At 37.9% G+C, this 25,803-nt stretch overlaps 1 protein-coding gene across 1 annotated transcript in view; it reads left to right on the top strand.

Annotated features, from left to right (window-relative positions):
* Nucleotides 1-25,803, top strand: part of RAD51B (RAD51 paralog B) — a 355,720-nt gene that overhangs the window by 129,976 nt on the left and 199,941 nt on the right. The window contains exon 8 of the mRNA XM_079309682.1: nucleotides 18,765-18,861. Coding sequence (XP_079165808.1) covers nucleotides 18,765-18,861 — 97 coding nt within the window. The remainder of the gene's footprint in view (nucleotides 1-18,764; nucleotides 18,862-25,803) is intronic.

The raw sequence follows: 25,803 nt of genomic DNA, 5'->3' as shown, positions 1-25,803 counted from the left end.
AATGCTTCTTAAACAGAAAGTTTCTGAAGAGATTTAAGTGGTTGCAGAACAGGCAGTGTGTTAGTCACCATCGAAGTGTAGCAAATGCTATTTTCAGCAGAAGTGGATCTGTGTAAATATTGCATAGATATAATCCTTTCCTTTTAGAGAAAAGCATCCAAGTAAGCATATTGCCATGAAATCCATTGTTCTGATGAGCAGTTTTGCTGTCATCTTTGAAAGAAATAAGCTCCCTGGGAAGATACTAGCACATCTTGACTAGAGTTGTTCAACATTCAAAGCCTAAAGACTGTGTGAAAGATGTATCTTGTGGAGGGTGCAGCTGTGAATTGCATTTAATATCTCATGGTCTGTTTGGCAGCTCCTTGGCTTTCTCATCTTCATCTCCCTGGGAAAAAGTTACAGCGTTCAAAAATCTGTACACCTCCAGACAATACCATTTAAAATAAATAGGACAAATAGCCTGTTAGGTAATGTCTTCCTTCACCTTTCTCAAACAGGATGATAGTCTGAGGTACACATTGGGCTATAGCCAGTTCTTCAGTCATAGCTAGTTGGTCTAAACTTTTGAGAACTACCAGGACCAGAAACAAGGATGTAATAAAATGGTGTTTTACCACATTGTAGCAATGGAAAAGAGCCTAATAATAGAGCAATTACAATTTTTGTTCTCCTTTGAAGGTCTGAAATCATAGTGGTGGTGGGATATTCTCTTATTTTCGGCCCTGACCTGACCTCTGCATTAGGACAGACTTTTATCCTGTAATTCTACAAATGTTGTATGCACACAGTAACACAGCATGGCAGCTGAAAGGAGTCATCCCATTCTCCTTCCATCCAGGCTGGGCAACTGCATAAGTTTAGGCCTGTTCAGAGTAAGTCCACAGAAACATCTTCCTGCATGGAATGGGCAGCAGTTCAGGAAATGAGAGACAGGAGAGGGTAGAGAAGCTTCTCATTTGTCTCATCTTTCTCCATTTAAAACATATGTAAACATACATGAAAATGCAGTCTCATATAGTGATTGTTCTGTGTAGAAAAGATACCTGAAGTCATAGCAATTAGAGTTGTGGGGGTTTTTCCTGTAATGGGTATGTTTGTGTGTTGTGATGCTGCTGTTTTGCAGTGGAATTTTAAGGAGTGCATCCACTTGAATATGAGCTTTGCCACATTTTTTTCCCCCCCAGGCTACCTTGTTAATGCATTTCTCTTTAGTATCTTTTTTGATCCCCTGGTTCCTGGAAATGCCTCATCTCAGTTACTTGAAAATGTGGTATCAGGATAAGTATTTGTGTAAGATTTTTTTTGTTGAGAACTTATTTAACACAATCATATTGCTTCTCTAGGTGGGCCTTACCCTTTTTTTTTCTTGCCAACAGATTCTTTGTTTACTAGCTTTAGACATACTTCAGGAATTTGTTTGATTTTATGTCTTCATTTATTTGCTTTTTCAATTCATCACAGCTTCCTAGATTTTATTATTGTGTATTGACTGCTATGGTTTATTTTCCTCTCAATCAGCTGTATTAGTCTTAATGTTCATTTTCTAAGATACAGTTATTTATCAAAAATGATGTTTAAATCTTTTCCTCTATTGTTAGGGCTGTCTGTGTTTTCTGAGATGTAGTCCTTCTGTAAAAATTGCAGATTTTTAAAATTACTTTTGAGCTGAAATGCTTTTAACTTCATCTCTCTTTTCTGAATTTATCATTACTAGGCTGCTGAAGTTTTCAGTTTGGGGGGGTACTAGTGTCAGATCATTTGTGATATTTCCTGGTAATGCCAGGTACCTCTGAAATGCTCAGTGCTGACCATTGATTACAGCTTGTAAATGAAGCAATTAAAAGCAATAACCTTAATAAACTTTGATGTATGAATTGTTAGTAGGATTTATGCTTGTTGTCCTCCATATGGAAGAGAAATATAACACTGTGTAACCTCATTATATTTTCGTGGCTCAGGTTTGTCTTAAGGAAGATTCAACAATATAGTACATTCTCTGCTATTCATTCAGTATAATGTTGCTGTGATCTACTCAAAACCTAGTTCCTCCTCTGAGGCCAGATACTGATTTTTTTTGTTCCATAACCTCTATTTTTTGTTTTTTTAGCATATATAGTTTGCCTAAATCCTATTCTGTTGCTACATCCTCTTATTCAATATTTCCTTTAAGCTCTTAATAGTGGCATATGTATATGCATTTTTAAAAAATGCATATTTCAAGTATTTACTTGGTAAAATTTTCTTGAAAACCTTGTTTCTGTGATCTCTGTGCATCTTCCAATTCTTCTATAGTGCTTTTTTCCTTTGAAGTACTAATTCTTATGACTGCAATTCCAGAGTGTAGCAGCCAGGCTGGCTGTAACTTACACTTGCAAGAACACACAGCCTCTACCTCATACAGCAATTTGTCTTTGAATATTTTTTTTGCATTCCAATATTAAACTAAATGCTACAAATACTGCCAAATTTTCCATCAATGTCTAATTGAATTCTTTCATGTTAACTCAGGAAAGCACCCAAACATATTTTAATTAATGTTTTAACTATATAAACTTTAAATTGAGTACATGCTTAAGTGCTGCCTTGAGTAAGAATACTTGTTCAGATTGTTCTTTGGTTCTTTTCTCTCTTCATTCTGATGTTTTGTTTTCTAGAAATATGTGTGAATATTGTACTATTAACTCTTTCTGGGCCCAACATTTTATACTATCTCCAATGAACTGAGAAGAAATTTTAGAAGAGTTTATTAGACACTTCCCTCACAGTTTTCTGCTGCTTTTAGTGAACTTCATAACTTTCAAAACAGAAAGTTTCTCTATATTTCTAAAGGGAGGTAGGCTTTGTCTGGTTTAAAGAGATCTGCAAATGCTTTACTGACTTCTCAATTGTAATTAAAAGAATTCTTCCAATCCTGATTGTGTGTTCTAAAGTATTTTGTCTTTCTTTCAATAATATTTCTGAAAACAGGTGAAGTAAAAAGAATGATTGATAGGAAACAAAATCCATAAGGGCCCAAAAGTCAGTTGCAGGAATTTGTGTGTGCAAAACCATGATGTTCAACTGGGAGAAGGAAAGGAAGACAAATACCTTTTGGATTATAGCTCTTGAAGCATTTATTGCAATTTTCTGATCAATGGTTTTTATGGTAGTATTTAATTTAAACCAGGTTTGATGCAGCAACACAGAAATACTTGTGAAAATTAAAAAAGCTTTCTAATTTTGCATATCAGCTTGTTCTAGTATCTCCAGTGTCCAGAATGGCAGGTTTAGCAAAATATTTCCATTACTGGACAAGCATAACTCTGCTGCATTCTTCTGCCTACGTTTGAATGCTGTGTCTCTGGTTTGAGAGGGGAGGTAGGAATTGTTGTGCTAGCACAGAGCTGAGTGGCATTGCCCTTCTCCAGCCCTGCAAGGCAGCTGTCTTCTTGAGTTCTGGTTTGACCTGGGACAGAGGAATTGGGAAGGGAGTGATCATGCCTGAACAAGCCTTTGATGTGATCCAGATCTGGGCAAAGAGCATGTCCATGCTGTGTGTTCATGTGTATGTTGTAAAATTATAGTTGTAGGCTTCAAAATTGAACTGTCATGGCTAGACTTCTTGGTAAACTAGATGTGTAGTGCACACAGACTTACTAGTTATCTATTTTCTATTTTGTGTTATGAATTCTTGAGATTTCACTATGCATCCCACAGTAATGGTTATCTGAAGTGTTTCATGCACTCCTGTTACAGTGGTTATGTAATGTTATAGGAGTTTAAGAAAAAATTTTAATTCCAAGAATGGAGAGAATCTGCTTATGACACAAACCAGAATGCAAATAAGAATACAGTCCTATGCAATACATTATTGACTCTTCCTTTGTATCCTCAAGGTACTACAAGTTTTAAGGAAAATGAATGGTCATGGTTTGACCTTGTTAATTTGCCTAAAACATTTTCCTGGTTTTCTGGTCCTTCCAAAATAATGCTTTACATTGGCAATGTGAAGTTGGCAACTATCTGTATCTAGATTATCTTTTAATCACCTAAATCTGATGTTATCTGCACAGAATTTCAGAAATATGTTTTACAAAGCTTGTAGTTCAGTACTATCTGTGGAATTTGGGCTACTGTGACCCATTTAGGCATTGGTTATTTTTATCAAATTGAGAAGCATGTAGATTTCTTGGTTTGCAGTGAGTCTGCATTTATTCTTGAGGCTGGCTCTTGCTATTTGTAATCAGAATAGAAACTGTGGCAAAATGAATGGTGAGTCTTTCTTGTGATGATCATTGCAAGTACAGTTCCCACTCTGTACTGCCAAGAGTGGATGGCTTCTTGCTTGAGAATGGCTTTTCTATTCATGGCCTCATTCTTTGAAATGTCATGAAACTCGAAGCAGGCACTTTGCCTCCAAAGCAGCAGTTTTCAGGACTCTGTGTCCCACTGTGTTCTAGATGTGCCAATTCTGTTCCTCCCATTTATATTTGCTGCTGGTATTCCAGGCAGTGTTATTTCCTGCAGGAAGTTTGTATTCATTTTCCATAAATCATGCCTTCTCTTTAATTATTAGTGCCTCTTCTTCTTTCTCTCTGAAACTTCAGTGCAGACACAGCTCTCAGTGTGCTGTTTGCAGGCTGCAGTTTCCTCAGCAACAATTCTTTCTTGGCTGTTGAGATGGAGTCTGGACTGAAATCTAGGTGATCACTGATGTTTTCTCCAGCCTGTTAAAAAAGTCAGCGTTTACATCTGAGACAGAGTATTTTATTTCAACACTGACCTGATCTTTCTCCCTCTGTGTGTATGTTTTACCCTGTGCTTTTGCAGAGAGGAACAGCATATTTTTTCATGGCTTATTCTGATACATACAGCTCCTTGTTGAGCCTCATGTTTTAAAAGTAGTCCAAAGTCTGTGCTTGTTGATCTTGTAACACCCTAAAAAGTAACTGTTTATTTGCCTTTTACTGGCACAGGAATGATCTGAGTTACCCAGTTCAGAAAATAAATTAGTACAGGGCTGATTTGAAGCTATTCTGCATTGCTGTTATTTTGTTGTCTTTGCTGTTCTGGAACTATTCAGTACTCCCTGCTCCATTAAACAGCTCTTTCAAACACCCTCAGTAAGCTCAAGAGAGACCAAAAGTTGTTTCCAAGAACACAGTTAGTTCACAGCTAACATTTAAATAATAAGCTGGCATCTATTTGTTGCTTTCCATCTGTTTTAAATACAGTGCTAATACTTTACAGAATGTTGTACATACCAGGAGTTGAGCCACAAGGAATTTTTCAGATTTATCCTTCCCAAACTTGCAGTGTGAACCAGTGATGCTTTCACTCCCAACTCAAGCAAAGGCGAAGAATTTTTAAAAAACACATCAACTCCCCTGCCACAAATACCAAAAGGAAAGAAAAAAGCCAGTGGGTTTTCTGGAGGGAAGTTTTAAGAGTTTTGTTACAAGACCAACAAGCCCATACATAGAACCTACAGAGGTCAACTATTACTGCTAAATTGTATTTAGATGTTGCCCAGCTATACATTGGAAGACTCTGGGAACACAGGGTGGTTTGTGGTGGTGCACTGTGATCTTAATCACACTTCATGCAGTGAGTTCAAAGCATTAGGAAAGCAAAATTCTGAATCCCACAATACTCTTATGGGGTAGGCATTAGGCCTGCTTTGAAAATAGGGCACAAAGAATTTATTGTATCTGTAAGCAGTTGCAGCTACTTAGCCTCAGAACCAGGATTAGAAAACATGCGATTGGACTTCTGCTCCCCCCTGTTCTCCCTTGAATATTAATCGAGGTGAAGAGTTAAGAAGAAGAGAAAAAGTCTGTACTGGTTGTTTCTCTGTGAATGTATTTATGCACATAAGGATGAAGCTGGACAGAGACGAGTCCCTGATCATGTTTCACTTTGGTGTGACTCGTTTGGGATCAATAAAACTAGACTTGCAATAAATCTTCTGTAGTCTGGAATAAAAACTGAGTAGTAGTAATAAAATTCAAAATGAGAACTTACCTTGTCAGGATATTTTCTACAATGAAGGGGATAGCTAATATTCTGGAGAGGGAGATAAGTCTAAGAGGCAACTCAAGTATAATCTATCCATTGCATGATGTTCCTTTCATGCATGGAATTTTAAGGCTTGGTTACAGCAGATAGGGATTGTTTTAAATAGAAAAACAGTAAGTAACTTTTTGAGGACAAATTTATTGTAGAACAAGCTATACTTATCTTTAATTAGACCCAAGGAATAGCCAATGAAAAAGTAACTTTATCAAATTGATAGCACAACTACTGGAAACACTTTTCTAGTCTGTGGGTTTTGATGATTGCAGGAATCAGACAGTGTAACTGGAGGGGTGTATGCCATAAATGCCCTTCTGTTTCCAGAAGCTGCACATTTCCACACCACACTAGGTATTCTGTAAATCAGCATCCAGCTAAACATGAAAGAATTTTCACTGGGATTCAGCTGTCACTGTGCAGTTAGCTTTAATTTGTCACACACACTGCTCTGCTACTGCACCTTGCTTTGACATTCAAGTATCTTGCATTGATTTATTTTAATTTTTGTTTTGGAAACACTATAAGTACATCCTGTCTTTTTCTGAGAAAGTCAACTGGGCTACTATTTCACTGTCAGCACCAATCCCAGTGTCCCAGTATTTTAGCTGCTACCTCCTGAACCACACCTAGTGCACCTGAAGATACTACAGAAACATCTTACTTGTCTTTTTGCTCCTGATTTCCCACAATGTTTAATCCTACACTTCAGTCCTATCTAGAAATGTATTTCTAATCTAGGCCAGGTTTCCTATGTGTTTGCTCAAGTATCTCACTCCTCCCTGGAAGAAACTGTTCCAGTCATGGGGCTGCTGAAAACCCACTGGGGCAACAGAATCTGTTGACTAAAGCATAATTTGCTCCCTTAAGTTCTTCTCTAAATTAAATAATTGTAAAGAATTTTTAACATTACTATCTTAGCAATTTTTGTAGAACTCCGCAATAGAAACTCTGATGTGTTTTTTTGGGGTTTTTTTTGTTTTTTTTGTTTTGTTTTGTTTTGTTTTTTTTAAGAAAGGCTTTAGATTAAGCACTTTCAGTGTAGTTCAAGGAAATTTTAATAGCAAGTCCAGGAAATTATATTTAAAAAATCCTAGCTGCAGTAAACAATTAATCTAGAGCTGCTGCAACATTTCAGTTGGCTGTTCAGAAGACAACAGCTACTTTTCTCTGATACCTGTGTGTGTAGTTTGTAGGATGGACAAATCTTTGTTGCACTTAGGTGGTTTGAATGAGGTGCAAAATTACTTAAGTTTCCTTTCTAAAGAGCAGATGCTTTCTAATTGTGAAAAAGAAATTGAAATCCTGTACCATTCCAAGGTTTCCTGAGAGTTTAAGATCACTGAAGGTGCCACAGCCTGTTTTTATTCACCTGACATCAACTCTCAAAATTTCTGTTTTTCTATTAACAGCTGCAAATATTCTAGATCCCAAATAGGTGAATAAAGATATTTGGGGTTGTTTTATTAAGTGTTTGCAAATATTTATGTAAAAAATGATGTGCCAAGAGTACAGAACAGTGATACTGGCAGACCCAAGGGAATTTCCACTGGAACTAGTGGTCTTATTCTCAGTGATTACCAAGCCAAAGGAGGTGTGTGTCATGCTGCAGTCTCAGCACAAAAATGATTCCTTGCATTTTTCAGAGTTTCTTTTCCATCCTAAGTCCTAACTTTCAAAGAAGTTTCTAATTATTCGTACTTCCAAGAAAAATATACTCCAATTCAAGTAAGTTGGATAGCTTAATAGAAAATGTAAAATGTGACATAAAAGGCCAATTTTATTGGAGAAATACAGACTGACTGTATTTCCCAGTGAAAAGATTTAGAAAAAATAAGTTACAGAGGCAAAGACAATGCCACTGAAATTCCAGAATGTTTTAAGCTATGAAATTTTATTTATCTTCCTTCAAATATTGATAAGAAACTTGGATGATTTATGTTCCCTCTCCTTTCCTCTGGGTGATATCAGATCTTGACATGTTTGGAAAAGAATCATACACATACATGTTTGGGCATGGTTTTTTCCCTGTCTCATCATGAACTGTTTATCTGTAACTAGTAGACTTTTTATTTTAATGTGCTTTTGTAAAAGAAGCACTTAGGATCATCTTCCTACTGTGTAACAAGGCTTCCTAAAATGCTATAGCAGTCTTCAAAGAGTGTTAAAACTTTGTAACACAGTCCACCATTTTGCCTTTTGTATAGGTTGAATATATTTATTTCTTTAGATTTTCTTCAGAATGTCTTAATTTAGATAATGTATCAAGCCTTGTAAGAGGAGGAATGTCAAAGGTTAAAGCTCTTAACTGTCTCAGTCTGCAGATTTAGGAAATTGGCAAAATATACCCAGGTAATCTTTTGCATAAAAATATTGCACTGCATTTTAGAGGTATGTTGGTATATTACAAAGCTCAAAAAGTTAGATGATAAAACTTCAACTTTCAGCCCCATCAGACTAAAAGATATTGTTTATGCAAACAGTCACTGGTACACCCAGTGCTCAGACTGGTGTGTTTTGTATAGCTGCATTTTAAGGGGGTTGAGGCTACTGATGGTTTTGTAATACTACAGATATTTCTGGCTTAATTGTAGCTTAGGCTCAAAAGGTGTAAATGTAATTCAGTGTATGAAAATGTCTAAAATTAAATGTTAATAGGTATGTACAGCTTGTAATACATCTAATTCATTCTCATCTGTTCTTTCTTACCTTTCTGAGCCCTGAGTCAGAAGGAAAATAAACTGATGGCAACTTGAGAGGCTGTTTCAGCATCTGAGTGTTTTGTTTTCTGCATGACTTCTACGTTTTTTTGCAGCCATTACAGCTATAGAGGTTGATAACTGAATTTTGCAATCAGCAGGAACACAGCATTCACTAAGTCATCCATAGCCACTAAAAAGTGTCTAGTTTGTTTTGTAAAAATTATTGATAAGTTGGTTGTCAGGCTTATGTGCAGTATCAGTTACTACCTTAATATTCTACAGACCTGCCAAATAGTTTGGGCAAATGGGAGGATGGAGTTATGTATCCAAATTCCCCTGACCCTGTACTTCAAACCTACTGACTGTTACATACACTGAAATAAAGCTACATGATGATCTAGGCATAGCCATTAGGCAAGTATAAAATGTGTTCAGTGAAAGGCCATAACCCAGGTTTCTAGCAGGTGTGGTGTAAAACATTCTGTGTTCTCTAATGTAACCATAGGTTATTTGATATTTGCTCTGTTTCTGTGGTGCTGATACAATATGTCGTGTATAAAAAAATGTAAGCCATGTGATGGTGCTATTAGTTACCTGCATGTAAAGTTTAATTAATGGACAAGGGGAACAAATATTCTAGCACATTCTAGAAGTGATTTCTGCTGCTTTCACAAGATACCAAGGAGCAGTCTAAACTAACACTGTCCTACTTTTAAGAATGTTGGCATAGGATCATGATGTGGGATAAGTGTTTTTCAAAATTGTTCAGCAAAGGTATAAGTTACCATAGCCCATTGAGCTGTTTCAGTTTTTATTCAAGATTCAGTGAGTCTCCTGTGACCCACTGCATTGAAGGCTTGAAGGAGCTAACTGGAAAGGATCTGAGGAATTAATGACCTGAAGTTGTGCTTTATATGTGATATCTCTCTAGACCTTTGTGTGTGTATTAGTATAAATGGTCTTTCTAATGGGCTTGTCACAACACCAAAATCAAATAAAAATGCTAGTACACTAATTGTCAACTTGAAATAGACGATGAACCCTAAGTAGACCTTTTTAGGAGTATTTCCTTAGTTTAGTAGTGAATAATAGACATTTCTCTAGTTACTTCATATTCCTATTGAGTTGTTAGGAAAAAGCTAAGTATAGACTGGTATAAAAAACCTAACTCAAGTAAATCCCAAATATGGAAAGAATTACAAATATATAATTTGCTGGGTATATACTAGATAGTCCTGAGGTGTTCTAAAGTATTTGGGGGAGTATGAGCCTTTCCAAGTTTTAACTCTGTTCTTGAAATCAGGGTTTAGGATTGATAGTAAACATTTGTGGTATTTTTAGTCAGTCTGCTTAGTGTCTGTGCATTTGTCTCTCCAATAGGAGTAAAGTATGTTTATTCCACCAGAAGGTAGTGAAATTTAATGTCAAAGAATTTGTGTAGGTCTGGGTAAATTTGAAGTGCTGGATGCCATGGGGTAGATGCATGGCAGGTCTGAATGCAGGAAGTGAAAGAAAAGAGCCTTCAGCCTCTTTTAATCTGCTAATGACAACTAAATTGTTGTCAATAAACTAAACTAGGTTTTTCATTGGGGAAAAAAGTGAGCATAAATTTTTACTTCCTTGCAGTCTTATGGAAGTGTAGGAGATGTCTCTGAATCTGGAGCATGCTGGTGCAGAAGCGAAATTCTGAACTACTTTGCTAGTGTTCCAGGCAACTCAGTTTATTCCCCATCCTTCAAAATGAGACATTCAACCAACCAAAAGCGCTGTTGCAAGGAACAGTGAGGAGTCTAACAGTGAACTGTGAGTTTGTAATTTTATTTTATTTATTCTTTTACAAGACAATTTGGCATTCATCGGAAAAGTCCCTTTTAAGCTGTGGCCGCTTTGTGGAGTTTGGTGTAAAAGTTGCCTGTGGATTCCAGAGATTTCCTGTGAGGTGCTTTGTGTTACCTTGGCCAGTGTCAGAGCAGTCTCTTAGTGTGGTACATCACTTGCTGCACACAGGAGCAAGCTCAGTGCGGAAAGCCATGGCTCAGCAGGGGCTGGAGGGGAGGGTGGAGCAGAGGAAGATCTGCTGGAAGCGTAGCAGGGAGCACATCTCTGCAAACAGGTCTGTGCAGGCTGCTGGATGTGAAGGCCTTGCAGGCACACAAACCCTGCTCCCAGGCAGCACAGCACAAGGGTGCTGTGGTGTGCATTTTGAAGGTTACATTTGTGTTGGCTGCATTCCTTGCTCACAGAGTAGGAAAGGCTGAAGACCTCAGGCTATTGCTGGGTGGTAGCTATTTCAACTTGAAGGCATGTAGCTGCCTGAGAACAGCATGCTTTTGTTTTGCTTTGTTTCTTTTTTTCCTTCTGGTGGAAGTTTTAATTCATTGTGATGCTTTTTAAGCAGTTGGCAGAGATGTGAATAGACACTTTACTTCTTCAAAAGGCTTATGGAACAGAATTGCATAACTTTGTACTTTTCCTATGCAATGCAGAATAAGTTCAATGTAAACACAGTGGCTAGTCTCTGAAAGATAACTTGGTTTCTTCCAAGTCCTATTTATACCCCATGAAATCCAATAACTATAAAATCACCTCTGCTGCTATGAATCAACTCACTGAGGGATGAAAGAGGGGAAGTTTGGGTAGAGATACCTTGGCAAAACAAGAGCTGGAAGTTCTCTCTCTCCTCAGAGCTCTAATGAGATTGCAGCTAGCCAACAATGTGTCCTGGTCAACAGATCTCTTTTAAAAGGTGTTATTGAGCCTTCCAGAGAATTGTGCGTTCTTGTTTCTGTCCTGTTTAATTGCCTTTTTTTTTTCTCTCCTGAATTCTGATGAAAATAGGTGTAGTTGAAATTCCTCTGAGGCAAGGCCAGCTCTTGTAGGAGTATACATTGCATATGGGATTAGGAAGTGGCTCTCAATAGGCTTCCAGTGGTTTATGTGTGTGTATCTGTTTTCAGGGAATTGTGCCAAATTCTGGTAACATTGATCGAGATGTGAATTCTACCCTTCAGTCAGGGTAGCTGCTCTGCTATGTCTGAAAAAACTACTCTGCTTCCTTCTACACTGTCACCAGCCTGTTCCTCTGCCATGTTGCAGGAAGATGGCTGTAATGGCTACTTCATCTTTCAGCTGATTTGGGTTAGCAGCAGCTGTTAAATGTGGGCATTTGTGTATTGCTCATGCCTGCAGTGAAGCAGCTTTGTGCTACAGCCATTTTAGTTAAATATATAAAAATACTTTTGAGTGTCTCAGGCCTTGATTAAACACCAGGAGTGGTGTTTGACTTTGGACATGGGAATTTTATGTATTAGAAAACTTTTTACTTGTGATGTCTGGGCTTTATAGAGTATTTGACATTATTTACATTCTTCTCCACAGAAACCTGAGCTGCTGGGGCCAGTGGCTGCTCAGTTTAGGAATACAAGACACCTAGTAGAATAAGTATTGGGTGGGTGTGGTGATTTGCTTGGATTTGAGATGATAAACTGTTGCATTTTTTCTTTTGCATTTGGTTTGTGTGAGCCAAAATAGTTTGCATTTCCTAAGAATGAAGATATGTGTATATATATATTTAATCTTCTGTCATTATAATAGTTGTGACATAAATATGTTAAATTTGGTCCTGTAGCCCAGAGCTGTCTTGATTGTGCAGAGGCTTTTCTCACTAAAAGCCAGTCTCCTGCAAGGTGGGGCCCTAGGGAGAAGTCACTGGCTTCAAGTGCTGCTGGAGCTGTGGGCACTTGACATTCTCTCTTGAAAAGTCATTTTTTGGTTCAGGGCTCTCAGTATTGCATCCAGACCTTTCCTTTTTCTATTTGTAACTCCATGATTTCACCAAAACTGCTCAGTTTTAAGCATTCCTTGTGAATATTAAGTAGAAGATCTGCTGAGGTCTTTCACAACTTTTGACAGTTTTTGTGGCAAATGGCTGCTGGTGCTGTAGAAAATCTCCTCAAAGAAACAGAAGTTGAAGAAAAAGCCAATTCAGTGTGTAGCACAGATGAAGATCACAAATATCCTGTTACTGTCACAGATGGTGGTAATTTAGGAATCTTCCTTGAGCAGACTAATGCCAGTCTTGAGGATCTTTAACAGGCTTCCAGGGAGAAGGCTGCAGCTCTCACAGCTGTGTGAAGCTCAGTTTTTCACCCCATTTTTCTCACTGTTCCCTTTTTCTGTTTTCAGGGTTGCTGCCAGCACCATCTGATTTTTTGGTATTGCTTGGTGCACTGTCCTTTATTGTTTTGAGCCATTACTGGAATGCCTCATTAAGAGCTCTGTTCTTCAGGGGAAGGGAGAGAGGTGCCTTCTCAGGGATCAGAAGTTAGATTGGCTGGGGATCAGTAAAACTGCCTTTCCTTCTCCTCCAGCATGTGGATCCACCATCCCAGCCCCACTGACTTGTCACTTGTGCTTGGTGCTCTCTAGGGACGTTTCTTAAGCACAGTGAAAACCACAAAATTAATGGGCTAATAAGGGTGGAGTAATTTGGGATTATTGCAAGTGTTTTGGTGCTTGCTCTCCCAGCTCAACAGGAAGCCTTTAATAAGAATTTTCCTAAATAGTGTTGCATGCGAAATGGGGATTTCTGCTTCGTTCTTTTAACAAACAACCATTTCATGAAACAGTGTGGTTTTGGCCTTTTGGTGCATTCCAGACTTTTTACCTTTGCTGGTTACTGATTGATAGTTCTGTGCTGAGCTCCCTTTAATTTTGCAATAAACTAACAAGGAGGCTGAGACCACAAGTTTACAAAAAATGGCTTATTTACTCAACTGGATTTACAAGGATGACAAAGTCAGATTTAGTAGTTTCAGTGTGGTCTAGGAAGGGCAGGAGGAGTACTTGAAAAATTGTACTGTATAAATAACCAAACAAAAAATAGTTTGCTTATTCTTCTGTGTAAAGTTCTTAGGCCAACTCTCTTCCAGGACCTGCAGGGATTTTCTGCATATGCAGGAACTTTGCTATTCCCAATAAATGGGGGTGTTGTGAGTTTAGGCACAATAAATAAGGTTTTCTTTACTTTTCTAATATGCTTCCAAAAAACTAGCATCTGCTGAAATTGCATCAGTGGAAGGTGACTCTGTTTTCAAAACAACATATAAATATTTTATTAGGATATTAAAACTGTTGTTGACTTGTGGATTAAATCTTAGAAGTAACAGTGATCTGTCTGGAACCTGAGTGCTGTTTTCCTTGAGAAATCCTTGTGTCCATTTTTTTTTTCAGGTATTGACACCTATAAAAAGCGAAGAAGTAATTAGAGGATTAAGTTGTGGTTTCTTAACATGTCTAAAATTAGGAAGTTGAAAAAGCCTTCCTGCTATCTTCTTGTGTGTATCTCTGGATTTTCTAATCCTTCTTGCTGTCATAACACTTCTAATGGTTAGATGGAGTTATTTTACAATCTGAGGTAGCTATGCTGCAGTAGAAATTGAAGTAAAAGATTGGAAATCGTGTAGTCCATCATTTGTGTGGTATTTTAATAGTAGACGTTTTCCCAGAAAGGATTTTGAAATCTGAATCTGAGTGAATTTCCAAAGAGTTGGTAATTCTGTCAGAATTGGAAGGCTGAGGACTGTAAATTTTCACTTAATAGCTCTCTTAACCAATGGCAAAGGAATAGGCTGAAGGCTTAAAGGCAGGGGTTCATTGAACTCCATGGGAGACTGCACTGAGGCATGTTTCTAGTGTTACTGAGCTGTCTAGCTGGCCTCTTTCCCCCTCTTTTAGCAGTATAGAGTGTTTTCCATTCAGGCACAGTTGCTTACTGAAGAAGCCCTACACCCTTTGCTCATCACAAAGTAGGAACAGAAAAGCAGTAGCATAACTTCCTTACCTGTTGCACATGCCAGAACACAGTTGTGTTGGAGAGTTATAATGGCTTTTTGTGACTCTTAGTGAGTGACAATATTTTATTCTATTAGTTGATATTGGAAATACGAGCTCCTCTTAAAATACTGTGTGTTTTAAAAACACAATATATTTTAAAATACTGTGTATTTCAGTATGATAGCATCAACATACCATGTAGCAATATTCCCACTGTTGACTGTTCTGCTGGAAGTTGATATACATATCCCTGGCTTTGAAGCTGTGCTTGGCTGGTAATGATGTCCGGTATCTATCCAGAGACCCCCAACAGAGGCAATTTTTATTTAACCTATTTAGCCTGTGGACTTGGCAGGTCTCCTGTACTAAACAGGTTAACTTGATGACAAATCTACAATGAAAAGTTGAAGAAGTGTTATTGCTAGTTCAGGGCAAAGCACTCTCTAGTAGGTCTGCTTGGACAGACAGCCCAGTTTGTTAATCCAAGCACTTTTTAGCAGGTAGCTTCTTTCAAGTGTGGCACCCAGTCCAAACCTTCTTTTTGGTGGTTTGTAAGAAACAACATAATTAACATCAAAAATAGCATTGTATTCTGTGCACACATGTATGAAGCAATGGGTGAGACTCAGCTGATGCAGTCTATGCACTGATGTGATTCCTCACCAGAAAGCCACAGAGTTGTTACACACCAGATCTCCTTTGTCTGCCTGTGTGCTTTTTCCATATCACACTCAAGTTTAACCATTCCCTCAAACACCTATTTGCAGCTCTCAGAATATTTGAACCATTTCAAAGGATAGCAGAATGAAGTGTAAGAGTGTCTTTCAGATTCATGAAGGAGACTGTGGGGAAAAATTAATAAATTATTTAAATGTGCTACTGAGTCATGTGATACCAGTATTAAGGGCTTCAAGCTGAATGCCTGTAAGGACTGGTGACTGCTGAAAATGTATGGTCTCATTTAAATAGCACTTTTCACTGCCAAAGTATTTGTGACCAAAGTTTTGCTCATGGAAAAATAAAACTTGGCACTTTCCAGTAAGGACATATGGTTGAAGTTTTGAAGATAGATGTATCTATCCAGAGGAGTTTGCTGAATCTGGGTGCCTTTTGTCATAACTGTAGCAAAGGACCAGTTCTTTTCTTTTGTTAGTGACCCACAGCTTGTTTGAGCTAGTGAGAGTTTGGAGTATTCTGCACACTCTCAAAATGAGGTTCAAACCTTATGGGAGCTGCACAAAGATACAAGAAAATACGTGTATATATGTGTGGATGTGTATATATATGATAATAGGAATACCTGTACATGATGAAAGAATTTTGCAGCAGGTGAGGCTGCAGAAATGTGACAGGGAATCTGATGTCAAATTTAGTGCTTAGCTAACAGCCTCATCTTGGGGGTGAACTTGTCTTCTGGGAGAATTGCATCTATGTTGTTTCTGCAGGCTTGTAGAAATGGGGAATAATTGTCAATTAATTCCAAAATAAGCATTGTGTATGTGCATATGGCTTCATCTCAGAGGAAATGTGCTTACTCTAGATAGTGTTTAGACATGTGTTTAAGCAAATATGTAACCATCAGTGAAGTCATGGAACTCAGAATATGCTTAATTCCCATCCTCAAAGCAGTTCAGAGAAGAACATTTCCTTGGGTAGGACTTTGCTTTTTTAAATAGTATAGCAGGGAATCTAGGATACTGGTATTGAATAGTTACTGAAAAATATATCAGAAATTGCAATCTAGGTTCAGGGGCATAGTTCGAGTTAAACATAAAAGGTGAAGATGATTTTCAGTCCTACAACTAACAGTGCTGTGGAGTTCCTGGTTAAGGAGGAATCTGGAAGATTTTAAAAAACAAAACCATTGCATTATTCTTCTTGTTCATTTATCTTTTGATTTCTTTTTTTTAAGCCTTCAAAGTTAGTTTCCTTTGAAGGAAAGCAATATAAAATATAGTATGCTTAGGTATATTTTTCTATTAAAAACGTTCCTTAAGCATAAATAATAAAATACACAGCACAGAGATTATCTTGGCATGAGTCTGGGGTGACTGAATCACTTAGAGAGCTTGATACTTGTTAATAATGTGGTCATTGCAAAGTGTGCCAATGAAAACTTCATGCCTCACCAGTATGTGTGACTGAGTTTGTTAGTGTGTTCTGTTTCAGCACATTTTCTGGTACTGGATGCTATGGATACGTGAGTCTGTGGCTTTTGTGACACAGTGGAAACAAAGTGAGAATGGTTTCAAGAAGGAAAGGTCTCACATCATTCCTTATCCTTCCTTATCCCTACTAACTCTTGGCTATCTACTAGTTTCATTTGCCTTGAACCAGTTTTAATGCCCAACCTATTGCAAGGACAAACTAACTCACTAAAATAGAAGATAAGTATCCTAGCAAGAAAAAAGAAAAAGTGACTTCTTTTTTTTTCTTTGTTAATAAATTGAATTAATTTTATGAACAAGTCAGCAATCAGTGGCAGCAAGGAGTTGTGTATACCAGACCCTTTGCTGTCTGCCTTTCTTGCACATAGCAGCTCTGGGGGAATCAGCAGAGGGGTGTAATGTGTTTCTTGTGTGTTTGCTGTATTACAAGTATTCCAAGAGGTGTATGACCAATCAAGGCTGTTATCTACCATGTCCATGTTCACTGCAGTGATCACAAATGCCCAGTCCCAAACGGTGCATCCTGTGGTTAAACTGTGCAAAGTGATCACAGCTGGCTCAAGTTTGTTCAGAGCTTGCAGTCAACAGCAGATTAGCATGAGGGACATCCCTATGGGGTTCTGAAGGTCTTGAACTCCTGCTGAGTAAGGGGAGATTTGACTTACACACTTCTCAGTTTAGTCCTGTTGATACAGTCCATAAAGCTCCCAGGCACCATCATGCCTGTTTGCAAGCACAGGGATGGGTGGGCTGGCACGAGCAGGGAGGTAGGGTCTTGTGAAGGTCACTTACTCCATCACACTGCTGGCACCTCATGTCACCCTGCCTGAAGAACACACAATACCTGCAGCACCACCACTCCAGTTACAACTGACACAGCTTATGTGGGAAAAGAAAGGGGAGAATGTGCCATATCTCACTGCTGAAAGTGTTAGAAAGCAGGAGGAAACCATGATGAGACTGAGGGACAAGCAGTGGAAGGAAGAAATTCCTCTTCCTTTTAACAATGATAATCTGTTAAACTATTCCAGTGGCATCATGAAACTGCATTCACCAAGTATTTTGTAGGATTCCTTTTTCCTTTTCCCTCTATGAAATACAGCTGAAGACAGGCCATTAATTTGAAAGAGTTTGTTTAGAGTTTGTCTGTTCTCAGCAAGAAGAATCATCATTTTGGTTCTTTAAAAAAAAAGAATGTAATTTTTGAAGTTTGTCAGTCAGTAAAGTGGAGACCATTATTGTAAAAAGTGCAGCTGCTTAGAGATCCAAAGCATTATGAGATAACTGTGGCTATAGCTGTGTCCTTCTCTCTGTGGTGTTTGAAGTGTTTGCTTAATGTTTTCTGTTACTAAAAACCAGTATGTGTTCAAAGGTGCAAGAAATTGTTCATATCTTGTAAGCATGAATATTGCTCATGCTGTCAGAGGAGAGCACTGTGGGTACTATAGCCTTGTTTATCAGAATCTTGTGATCCTGAAAAAGACTCAGTAATTTCCTTTTGTAAAGATAGCCCTGTAACATTTAGTACTTTTGTGCTTCAGATCAATGGGGATGTACCCCTACCACACCTTCCTCCATGGCAATGTGTTTCAGCCAAAGGAAGAAAGTGTGGAAATTGTGTGGAAATTACTTGGAAAATAGGTTTCCTATTTGCCTATGAAGAAAATGGTAGATTTTTAGTAAGGAGCATCAAATTGTTCATGGAAAATGAGCAAAAGATGAAGCTCTTCAAAACAGTAGTTTCATCTAAGGTGCCTGTATATATATCAACATTCTGTTGTTCAGTATTTCATTTTTTTAACAATATCCCTTTCCTCCATTTGTTGCAATTGACTCTTTCAGTTTCTGCAGGTAGTTCAAAATGTTCTGAGTGTTGAATTTGCTGAAGATCAGAATAGAGGATCATCTCAATGCTCTGCCTGGAGGGTTCCAGTCCTGGGCTTCTCTCTGCCTATAGTTGCTATAAAAATTCATTTTCCATCCCCCTCCCCTTGTCTGTTTGCAGGTTATCTTGACAAATCAGATTACCACATCTCTGAGCAGCAGCCCTGGGATCCGGGCAGACCTGGTGTCTCCAGCTGATGATTTGTCCCTGTCTGAAGGTAAGAAATCCCTTCTATCAGAACTGAAACTCTACACAGACACAAATCCACACTGTAACTTGCAGTGTTCTGTTGAAATACAGGGTGCTGAGAGTCAAATTATCAAGTCTAACCTAACACTGTCTTGAAACAAAATGATTTTCCAGTTTCTCTGAAAATCCATTTATAATTTAGAAGAAAGTATGTGGAATAGAAAATGTTCAGACACTTTCTGAAGGCTGGGAATGAATTTTTGAGCCGTGTCAGTTTCTCAGCATTGTACTGTCACTCACATGCATTTAAAGCATTATTTTGTCAGTCATCTAAAGCTGCTGCAAGAGTAAATACACAGGTTAGTCTGCAAATTTCATCTTATCTAATGGTTATCAGTGATTCCAAAGAGAAACAACTGGTCACAAAGGAAGGAAAGCAGATCCTCATTCCTGCTCCTTGAATTGCACTTGTTTGGCTTTCAAGTGCCTCAGACTGCATCTCTCTGTTGTGTGAATGTAATATGGAATTTTTGTGATGCCATGTATTAGTTTACGTCTTTGTGCTTCTGTTTTCTGCACAGAATTAGAGAAAAGCATTTTTTGAGTAATAGTGAGAACTTAGTGTGGTAAGAATAAAAGATAATTCTGAAGCAAGATTTACAAAGTAATATAATAATTTTGGTTTTCCCCACTTGGAAATAATAGAGTACCCTCATGAGGAACAGATGCAGAAAACTTTGTTATTTAGTGTTCAGCTCATGCATAGAGCCAAATGTATGATGCAAAGCAATGCTCATCTTTCTTGCAAAGGCAGGATAATTGCATGTGTACTTCCCACTTTGCATAATGTGGGTATTTCCCCTCTGTCTCCTTGCTGCTCTTTCTGGTGGTTCTGATCAGCTTCTGTTTTGTAGTTGATCATACACAGTTGTCTGACTTAACACAAATACAGCTCAGTGGCAAAATAACTATGGAGTGATTAAAACTGACATTTCTGCTACTCATTTCAGTGGACAAGAGAAAGGTTGAAGGTAGACTTAAAGAGAATGTCAGGGAGTAGTAAGTAACTTCAGTGCAATGCCTTAAAACCGATGTATTTACTGCATAATTTTGTCAATAGGAGTCTGGAAAAGCATGGCCCGTTAAATAATTTTGAAATTGTGTTTGTGGCTTTTATTGCATCCACCTTTTGCCAAAGTATCTCTGAAGTACGTGGCTTGAATTCTGCTCCCCACCTCTGGCAGAAAGATTTGAAATTTGTTAACTAGATTTGGAAGATAAAGGCATTATTTTTCACCTTTATAATTTTCTTCTTGGCACAAAGTTGTTGTGCATTGTCCTCTTAAATTGTCTTGTCCTTTGTCCTTTAGAATTGCTATGGATGAGCTTCCTTTGGAAAGAAAGGCATGGCTGAGTCTGAAGTGGGAGTTAAAAGAAATATTTTTATCCTGTGGTTAAAATATTTGAAGATACTTAGGAAAAACACATGGAATAGTTGAAATGTTTCTAAATTTCCCAGCACACACATGTAAAAGATTCTCAGTGCTGTGTATGAGCTGTAGTTCAAGAATATTCTTTAATCAGGGCTACACAAGACGATTTTTCTAGCAGTTACAGGTTAGTAATGAATCTATGTGCCTAATCTAATGTGCCTAAACTACCACCACTGCTTTTTACCTTTTAACCTAAGAACGATTTAAAATGTGTTGGTGCTCTGTGATTTATTCCTTTACTGTTCTCATTCCTTGTTTTTACTTAAGGATCTGAAGTAGTAACATGTGCCAGCATCCTACTTGTTGAAAATGGAAACGTTTGTCTTGCCACAGGACAAGAACAGTACAGACATCAGCAGTGCAGGCTCCTTTGGAAATTGAAGTTTTATCAAGGGATGTAGGGCTGATAAACTCCTTTCATTCTGTGTCTTCCCTCCATTCTTTACTAACATTGATGTGGCATTTACTTACTGTGCTGTGTAGTGGAAGAACACCGTGCATCTCCACACTATGTACTTTTCCCCCGTCTCTTTCTTATGTGTAAAATGGCTGCTTCTGGATTTCCATTTTTCATCACTTTTAACCCCTGCTGTCTTTCTGTGAGCAAATATGGAATTTCAGGCTCATTCAACATCTGATTTCCATGCTTATCTTTCTATCAAAAGACACAGATGTGGCCAGTGTGTTTTGGTGAGTTCTTTTTAACAGCACGATGCTGACCTGTCCTGGGAAGGTTCCCCCTTAATATATTTGGATGTTAGCTCTTGAGCAGCCTGAAAGCAGCAATAAACTTTTGATAATCTTTTGTACTTCCAGAATCCTAAATTAATTAGTCTTCTAGAGTTAGTATGATAGTAATAATACTTACTACTCTTTTACAGTTGTAGAATTGACAGGAAAGAGTGGTTAGGTGAGTAGCCCATGTGCATAAAGAGTATATGTTGCAGAGTCAGGGATAAGAGGCCAGATTCGTGGCTGGGTTCTTACCTCATTGTTCCTTGTCACTCATCACCAACTAAAGCTGAATTTGAACCAGTGACCTAGATGTGAAAGGACCCATAACACATTATTAGTCCTGTAAGCAACTCAGACTGCTTGGTTTGTATATGTCTAATATGTTGTTTTAATCCTATCTGAAATCAGTCCCTTCACTATAAATGGTTTGCTAAAAGGGTAATCTATCTTAGAGGCAGAAATGAAAATTTCAAACTAAATGTGCTATTAGAAAGAAGTGGAATGTTATAGTGTCCTTTGTTTTTGCTTCTGATTCTGTTTGAGAAGAGAATTGCTTTGGTTATGTGTTAGATTAGGCAAGAAACCAAGGAAGATGTTCATCTGATCTGTGACAGAAAGTTAATCTGATGAACAAGCTGAAAGGACATTGTCAAGCTGTTTCAGGCTCAGAGCTTGTCTTCTGTAAAGTTGTGATCTAGTGCCTGAAAATTTGTGTCCTTAAATACGTTAGATTTTTGTGAGAACATTAATGGATTTATAAAAGCAGTGCTGGCTGTAAAATGCCACTGCTTATGTAGCAATGTAAGAATTCATGAACTGTTTGTTGGTATTTCTTGTAGGAAATGGTTATGTCCAGCTGAATTCCCAGATCTGTCTATCTGCTTCCAGATAGACAAAAGAATTGCATGGTTTGCCACAAATTAAAGTGAGGAATAAAATACCAAAGTTTCTCTACTTATAGTCTGAGTCCTTGTATTCATTTGGCCTTTAGATACCTGTCAGATTATCAGATGAAGGAGTTAGGATTAATAGTATTTTTCTCTTGCTCTAAAATCCTCAGACATGTAATGCTGTCACTTCTTCCTCTCAGTTTTTACTTGTAACCTTACCATTTTTACTTAGCCATCTCTCAACCTATGTCATCAGAGGGGATAGTCTGGAGGATGATGGAGGTTGCTGTTTCATTTCCATCCTTGTTTTGTGGAATAACCTCTTTAGTTCTTCCAGTGAAAGACAACTTGGAGAAATCTAAAGTTATTTTACATTGCAGGGGTGGTCAGACAAGCCCAGGAGTACCCTAAGAACTAACTTTTATAATTTAAATATAAAAATAGCTCTTAACCCAATTAAAACAATATCTTATTAAAAAAAAAAAAAAAGAATGTTCAGGCTCCATTAGACTTCATGAACAGTAGAAATATTTTGTATGACTGGTAATGGACTTTTTAAAACAGGTTATCTGTGTCTGTATTATTTTTGTGAAGTTCACATGACTAAATTTTATCTAAGATAAAAAGTCTTTAGAAACTCAGCCTGTATATTTTAGTACTAGGTGAACAGGGAAATTTGTATTTCATTTGTGTGCTGCAAAGAGATAGGTTAAGATGACCTACCTGAGGTCCTTTCTAGTCCACCAGTGCCTATACTATTAATGTATTGGCCAGCTGCAAGCTCTAACTTCCTCTCACAGACATCAAAGCCAAACTCCATCTTTCTTGGAAAAAATTCAGGGCTGTGTTGGTATGAACAAGAACAGTATCCTCCTCCTACCCTGCACAAAGTGTCAAGCAAAGAAAAGGAATGCTGGCTTGGTCTTCTTCAGTTTCAGCTAGTACTTTCAAGTATTTGTTTGAAAAAGTCAGAATTATTTTGTGTTTAAAATTGTCTCTAAACTTGCACTACTTCTGGGGAGGCCAGTGTTCAGTATTCTGCCATTTGTATTCATCAAGTGGTTTGTCATAGCATTGTATATTTTTAGTGCACAGTGTGAGCAATGAGTTTAGTCTGACCTTTTCATCTTTGTTGCTCTGATCTTGAATTCTTTTAAGCTGTTGAGCAGAAGTAGGCTTTTGTGTTATGGAGACTGGAGAACACTAAGCTACCATATCTCCCACCCACAGGATTTTTCTATTTTAGTTTAGGAGTAGAAGGTTTGAAGCTGAAATCTTCAGCTTTTCTTTCTTGCTTTGCCCTTGATACATTGAGATATTGTGGTTAAATAATTTTATTATTCCAGCCTCAGTTTACCTTTTTTTTAAATTTGGAGCTTTATTTTTATTCTGTGACTTTTTTTCTTAATATTTCAAGATATTCCTATGGGTAAAATAATGGATTGACCTTCTCTTCACCTCAGTAAGATCAGTTATGTAGTTTATTGCTTCTCTCCCCTCAAATCTCCTTCTTTTAGTCCTGGTGCCAAATGGACTGAAAACACTGAAGGAATTATCAGAGCCCCAGAGATCAGAGGCTGTTGGTTGGTTTAGGTTTGTTTATTTATTGATTTATGTGTATACTTAATGCTTAGGGTTGGACCCACAGGTGACTTAAGTAAAATAAAAAAGTATATTCTGTGAAGCATAAACATACCTGTTTTGCAGGAACCATGAGCTTATGAATCAAGCAGCTGTTAGACAAGTTTCTGAAAACACTTCCTCCATGAAGTTTTAAAACTAGTGGAGAATACTTCATGTCCTTGTGAAGAATGATAGGAATTCAAATGCATTGGAAAATATCATGACAGTTTGGCCTGTTTTAGGCCTTTAGTGTTTGAGCTGAATGCTCTGTAAACTGATTGCAGTCTGGTTTACACCATTTTGATTGAAAGAGGAGCTAGTTTGTATTGGATCACAGAAGCAGTATCTTAGTACATTTTTTAATAGAACAGTTAATAAATTAATATAATATCATTTCAATATGAATTCGCTCTGATTTTCTGAGACTCAAGTATTTGGTAATAGTTACTAAACCTCCTTTATTTCTTTACCATTGTGGTATAATCTGTGTGGAGGTTACTAGTGGGTTGAAAGTCAAAAACCTTCTGGCATGGTGTAAGAAAGGTCTTTTGATTGTGACCCCTTATATGGACTCTGTGAAACTTAATAAATTTTAAATATGCAAAGAGGCAATGAATACGAATAAAACAGATGGTATTTCCAGATTGTTTGGAAGGTGAATTCCTGCAATTAGGCCATGTCTATGCATACTGAAGAGTAAATTCCCCAAATGAGACTAGTGTGCAGGTGTGGACCCTAAAACTTAAAGCTCGTTCCTCTGAAGATAGAGGGGACCGTATCAGTGTATATGAATAAAGGGATGGTACCAAGAGGATGGAGTCAGGCCCTTCTTGGTGGTGCCAGGTAACAGGACAAAATGCAGTGGGCAGAAACTGATTCACACAAAGTTCCACCTGAACATGAGAAAGAACTTCTTTACTGTGTGAATGAAACTGGAACAAATTTCCTAAAGAGATTATGGAGTCTCCCTCACTGGAAATATTCAAGAGGCATCTGGAAGCAATCCTATGCCATGGGCTCTAAAATGATACTACTTGATCAAGGAGGCTGGACCAAATGATCCATTGTGGACTCTTCCAGCCTTACCTGTTCTGTGATTCTGTGAAACAGCTGGAGTAGTTTCTTTTTAATTCTTTATTTTGCTGCTGGACTTCATGTCCCAGCTGCATTTTAAGAACCTGCTCCAGCAGAGACCCTTTTAGCTACTTCTCCAGTTTTTGTAAAAGATTGTTAGCCTTGCATACTCTCAAAGGTGAGAAGGAGCTCATGTTCCTTAACCTGCTGGAAGACAGCATAGTACATCCACTTCAGGACAGGTAAACAGAGGGCACCAAAAAGAGGAACAACCTTGGTAAAACTCATTAATACATGTTGTAGGGAAAAACAAGCCTTCTCAAAATAGGCTTCCATTCTTGTGTTTGCTCTATACTCACATTTCTTGTAACTCTGTGCTCTTAACAGTAGTGGAGTCTGCACTCTTGTGCTTCAGTGGAGGGGAAAAAGCCCTTCTGGTTGTAGAGGACAGCAAAAGGAAGCTCACCATCATTACAGGGCCTGGAGCAAATGATATTAACCATCAGGGGAAATGATACCATGATTGTTTCTGCATGAGGCAGGGCTGTGGTGGTGTATGGAGCAGTTAGATTTCATGATAACAGTTGTTATGTTCGCCTGTACTCATTCTGGTGCTATATTTCACCAAGTGGGAAGTAGTGACATAATAACATCCAGCCAAATTTTAACGGCTTTTCAATCAAAAAGTAAATCTCCTGTTAAAACAGTGTTACAGAGACTCTGTGTCTGTGGAAGTTCCAAGCTGAAGGACATGCATAATTACTTGATCTAGACTATAGAACGGTTGAAAACTGTCAGCAGGAGCATTCAAAGACCTCTATATATCAGTTTAGGAGAATCTTCATTCCTCATATCCTAATTGCCATGATGAGAGCATACAAAGTTTTGCTGCTTTGTTGTGGTTTCTTTCTGAAGATGTGATGTGACTTACAATCGTTAATCAACTATTTGTAATCCAAAAACCCTTCCAGGTACATTTGCTGGGAATCATTCATCTATATAATGAGAAGCACAGTAACAAAGTGATTGCAGTTGAGTGGTTAGAAGTTGCTGCCTCTCAGTGCTAAGTATTGTATCTCCACTGAGAAAAAGTGCAGGTGAGTGCATGCTACTCCTTCCAGTGCAAAGTGGAATGGGTTTCCATGAATCCTGCTG

The sequence above is a fragment of the Erithacus rubecula genome (assembly GCF_903797595.1).
Source record: "Erithacus rubecula genome assembly, chromosome: 6".
Classification (NCBI taxonomy): domain Eukaryota; kingdom Metazoa; phylum Chordata; class Aves; order Passeriformes; family Muscicapidae; genus Erithacus; species Erithacus rubecula.
This window is presented reverse-complemented; position numbering and strand designations above follow the sequence as displayed.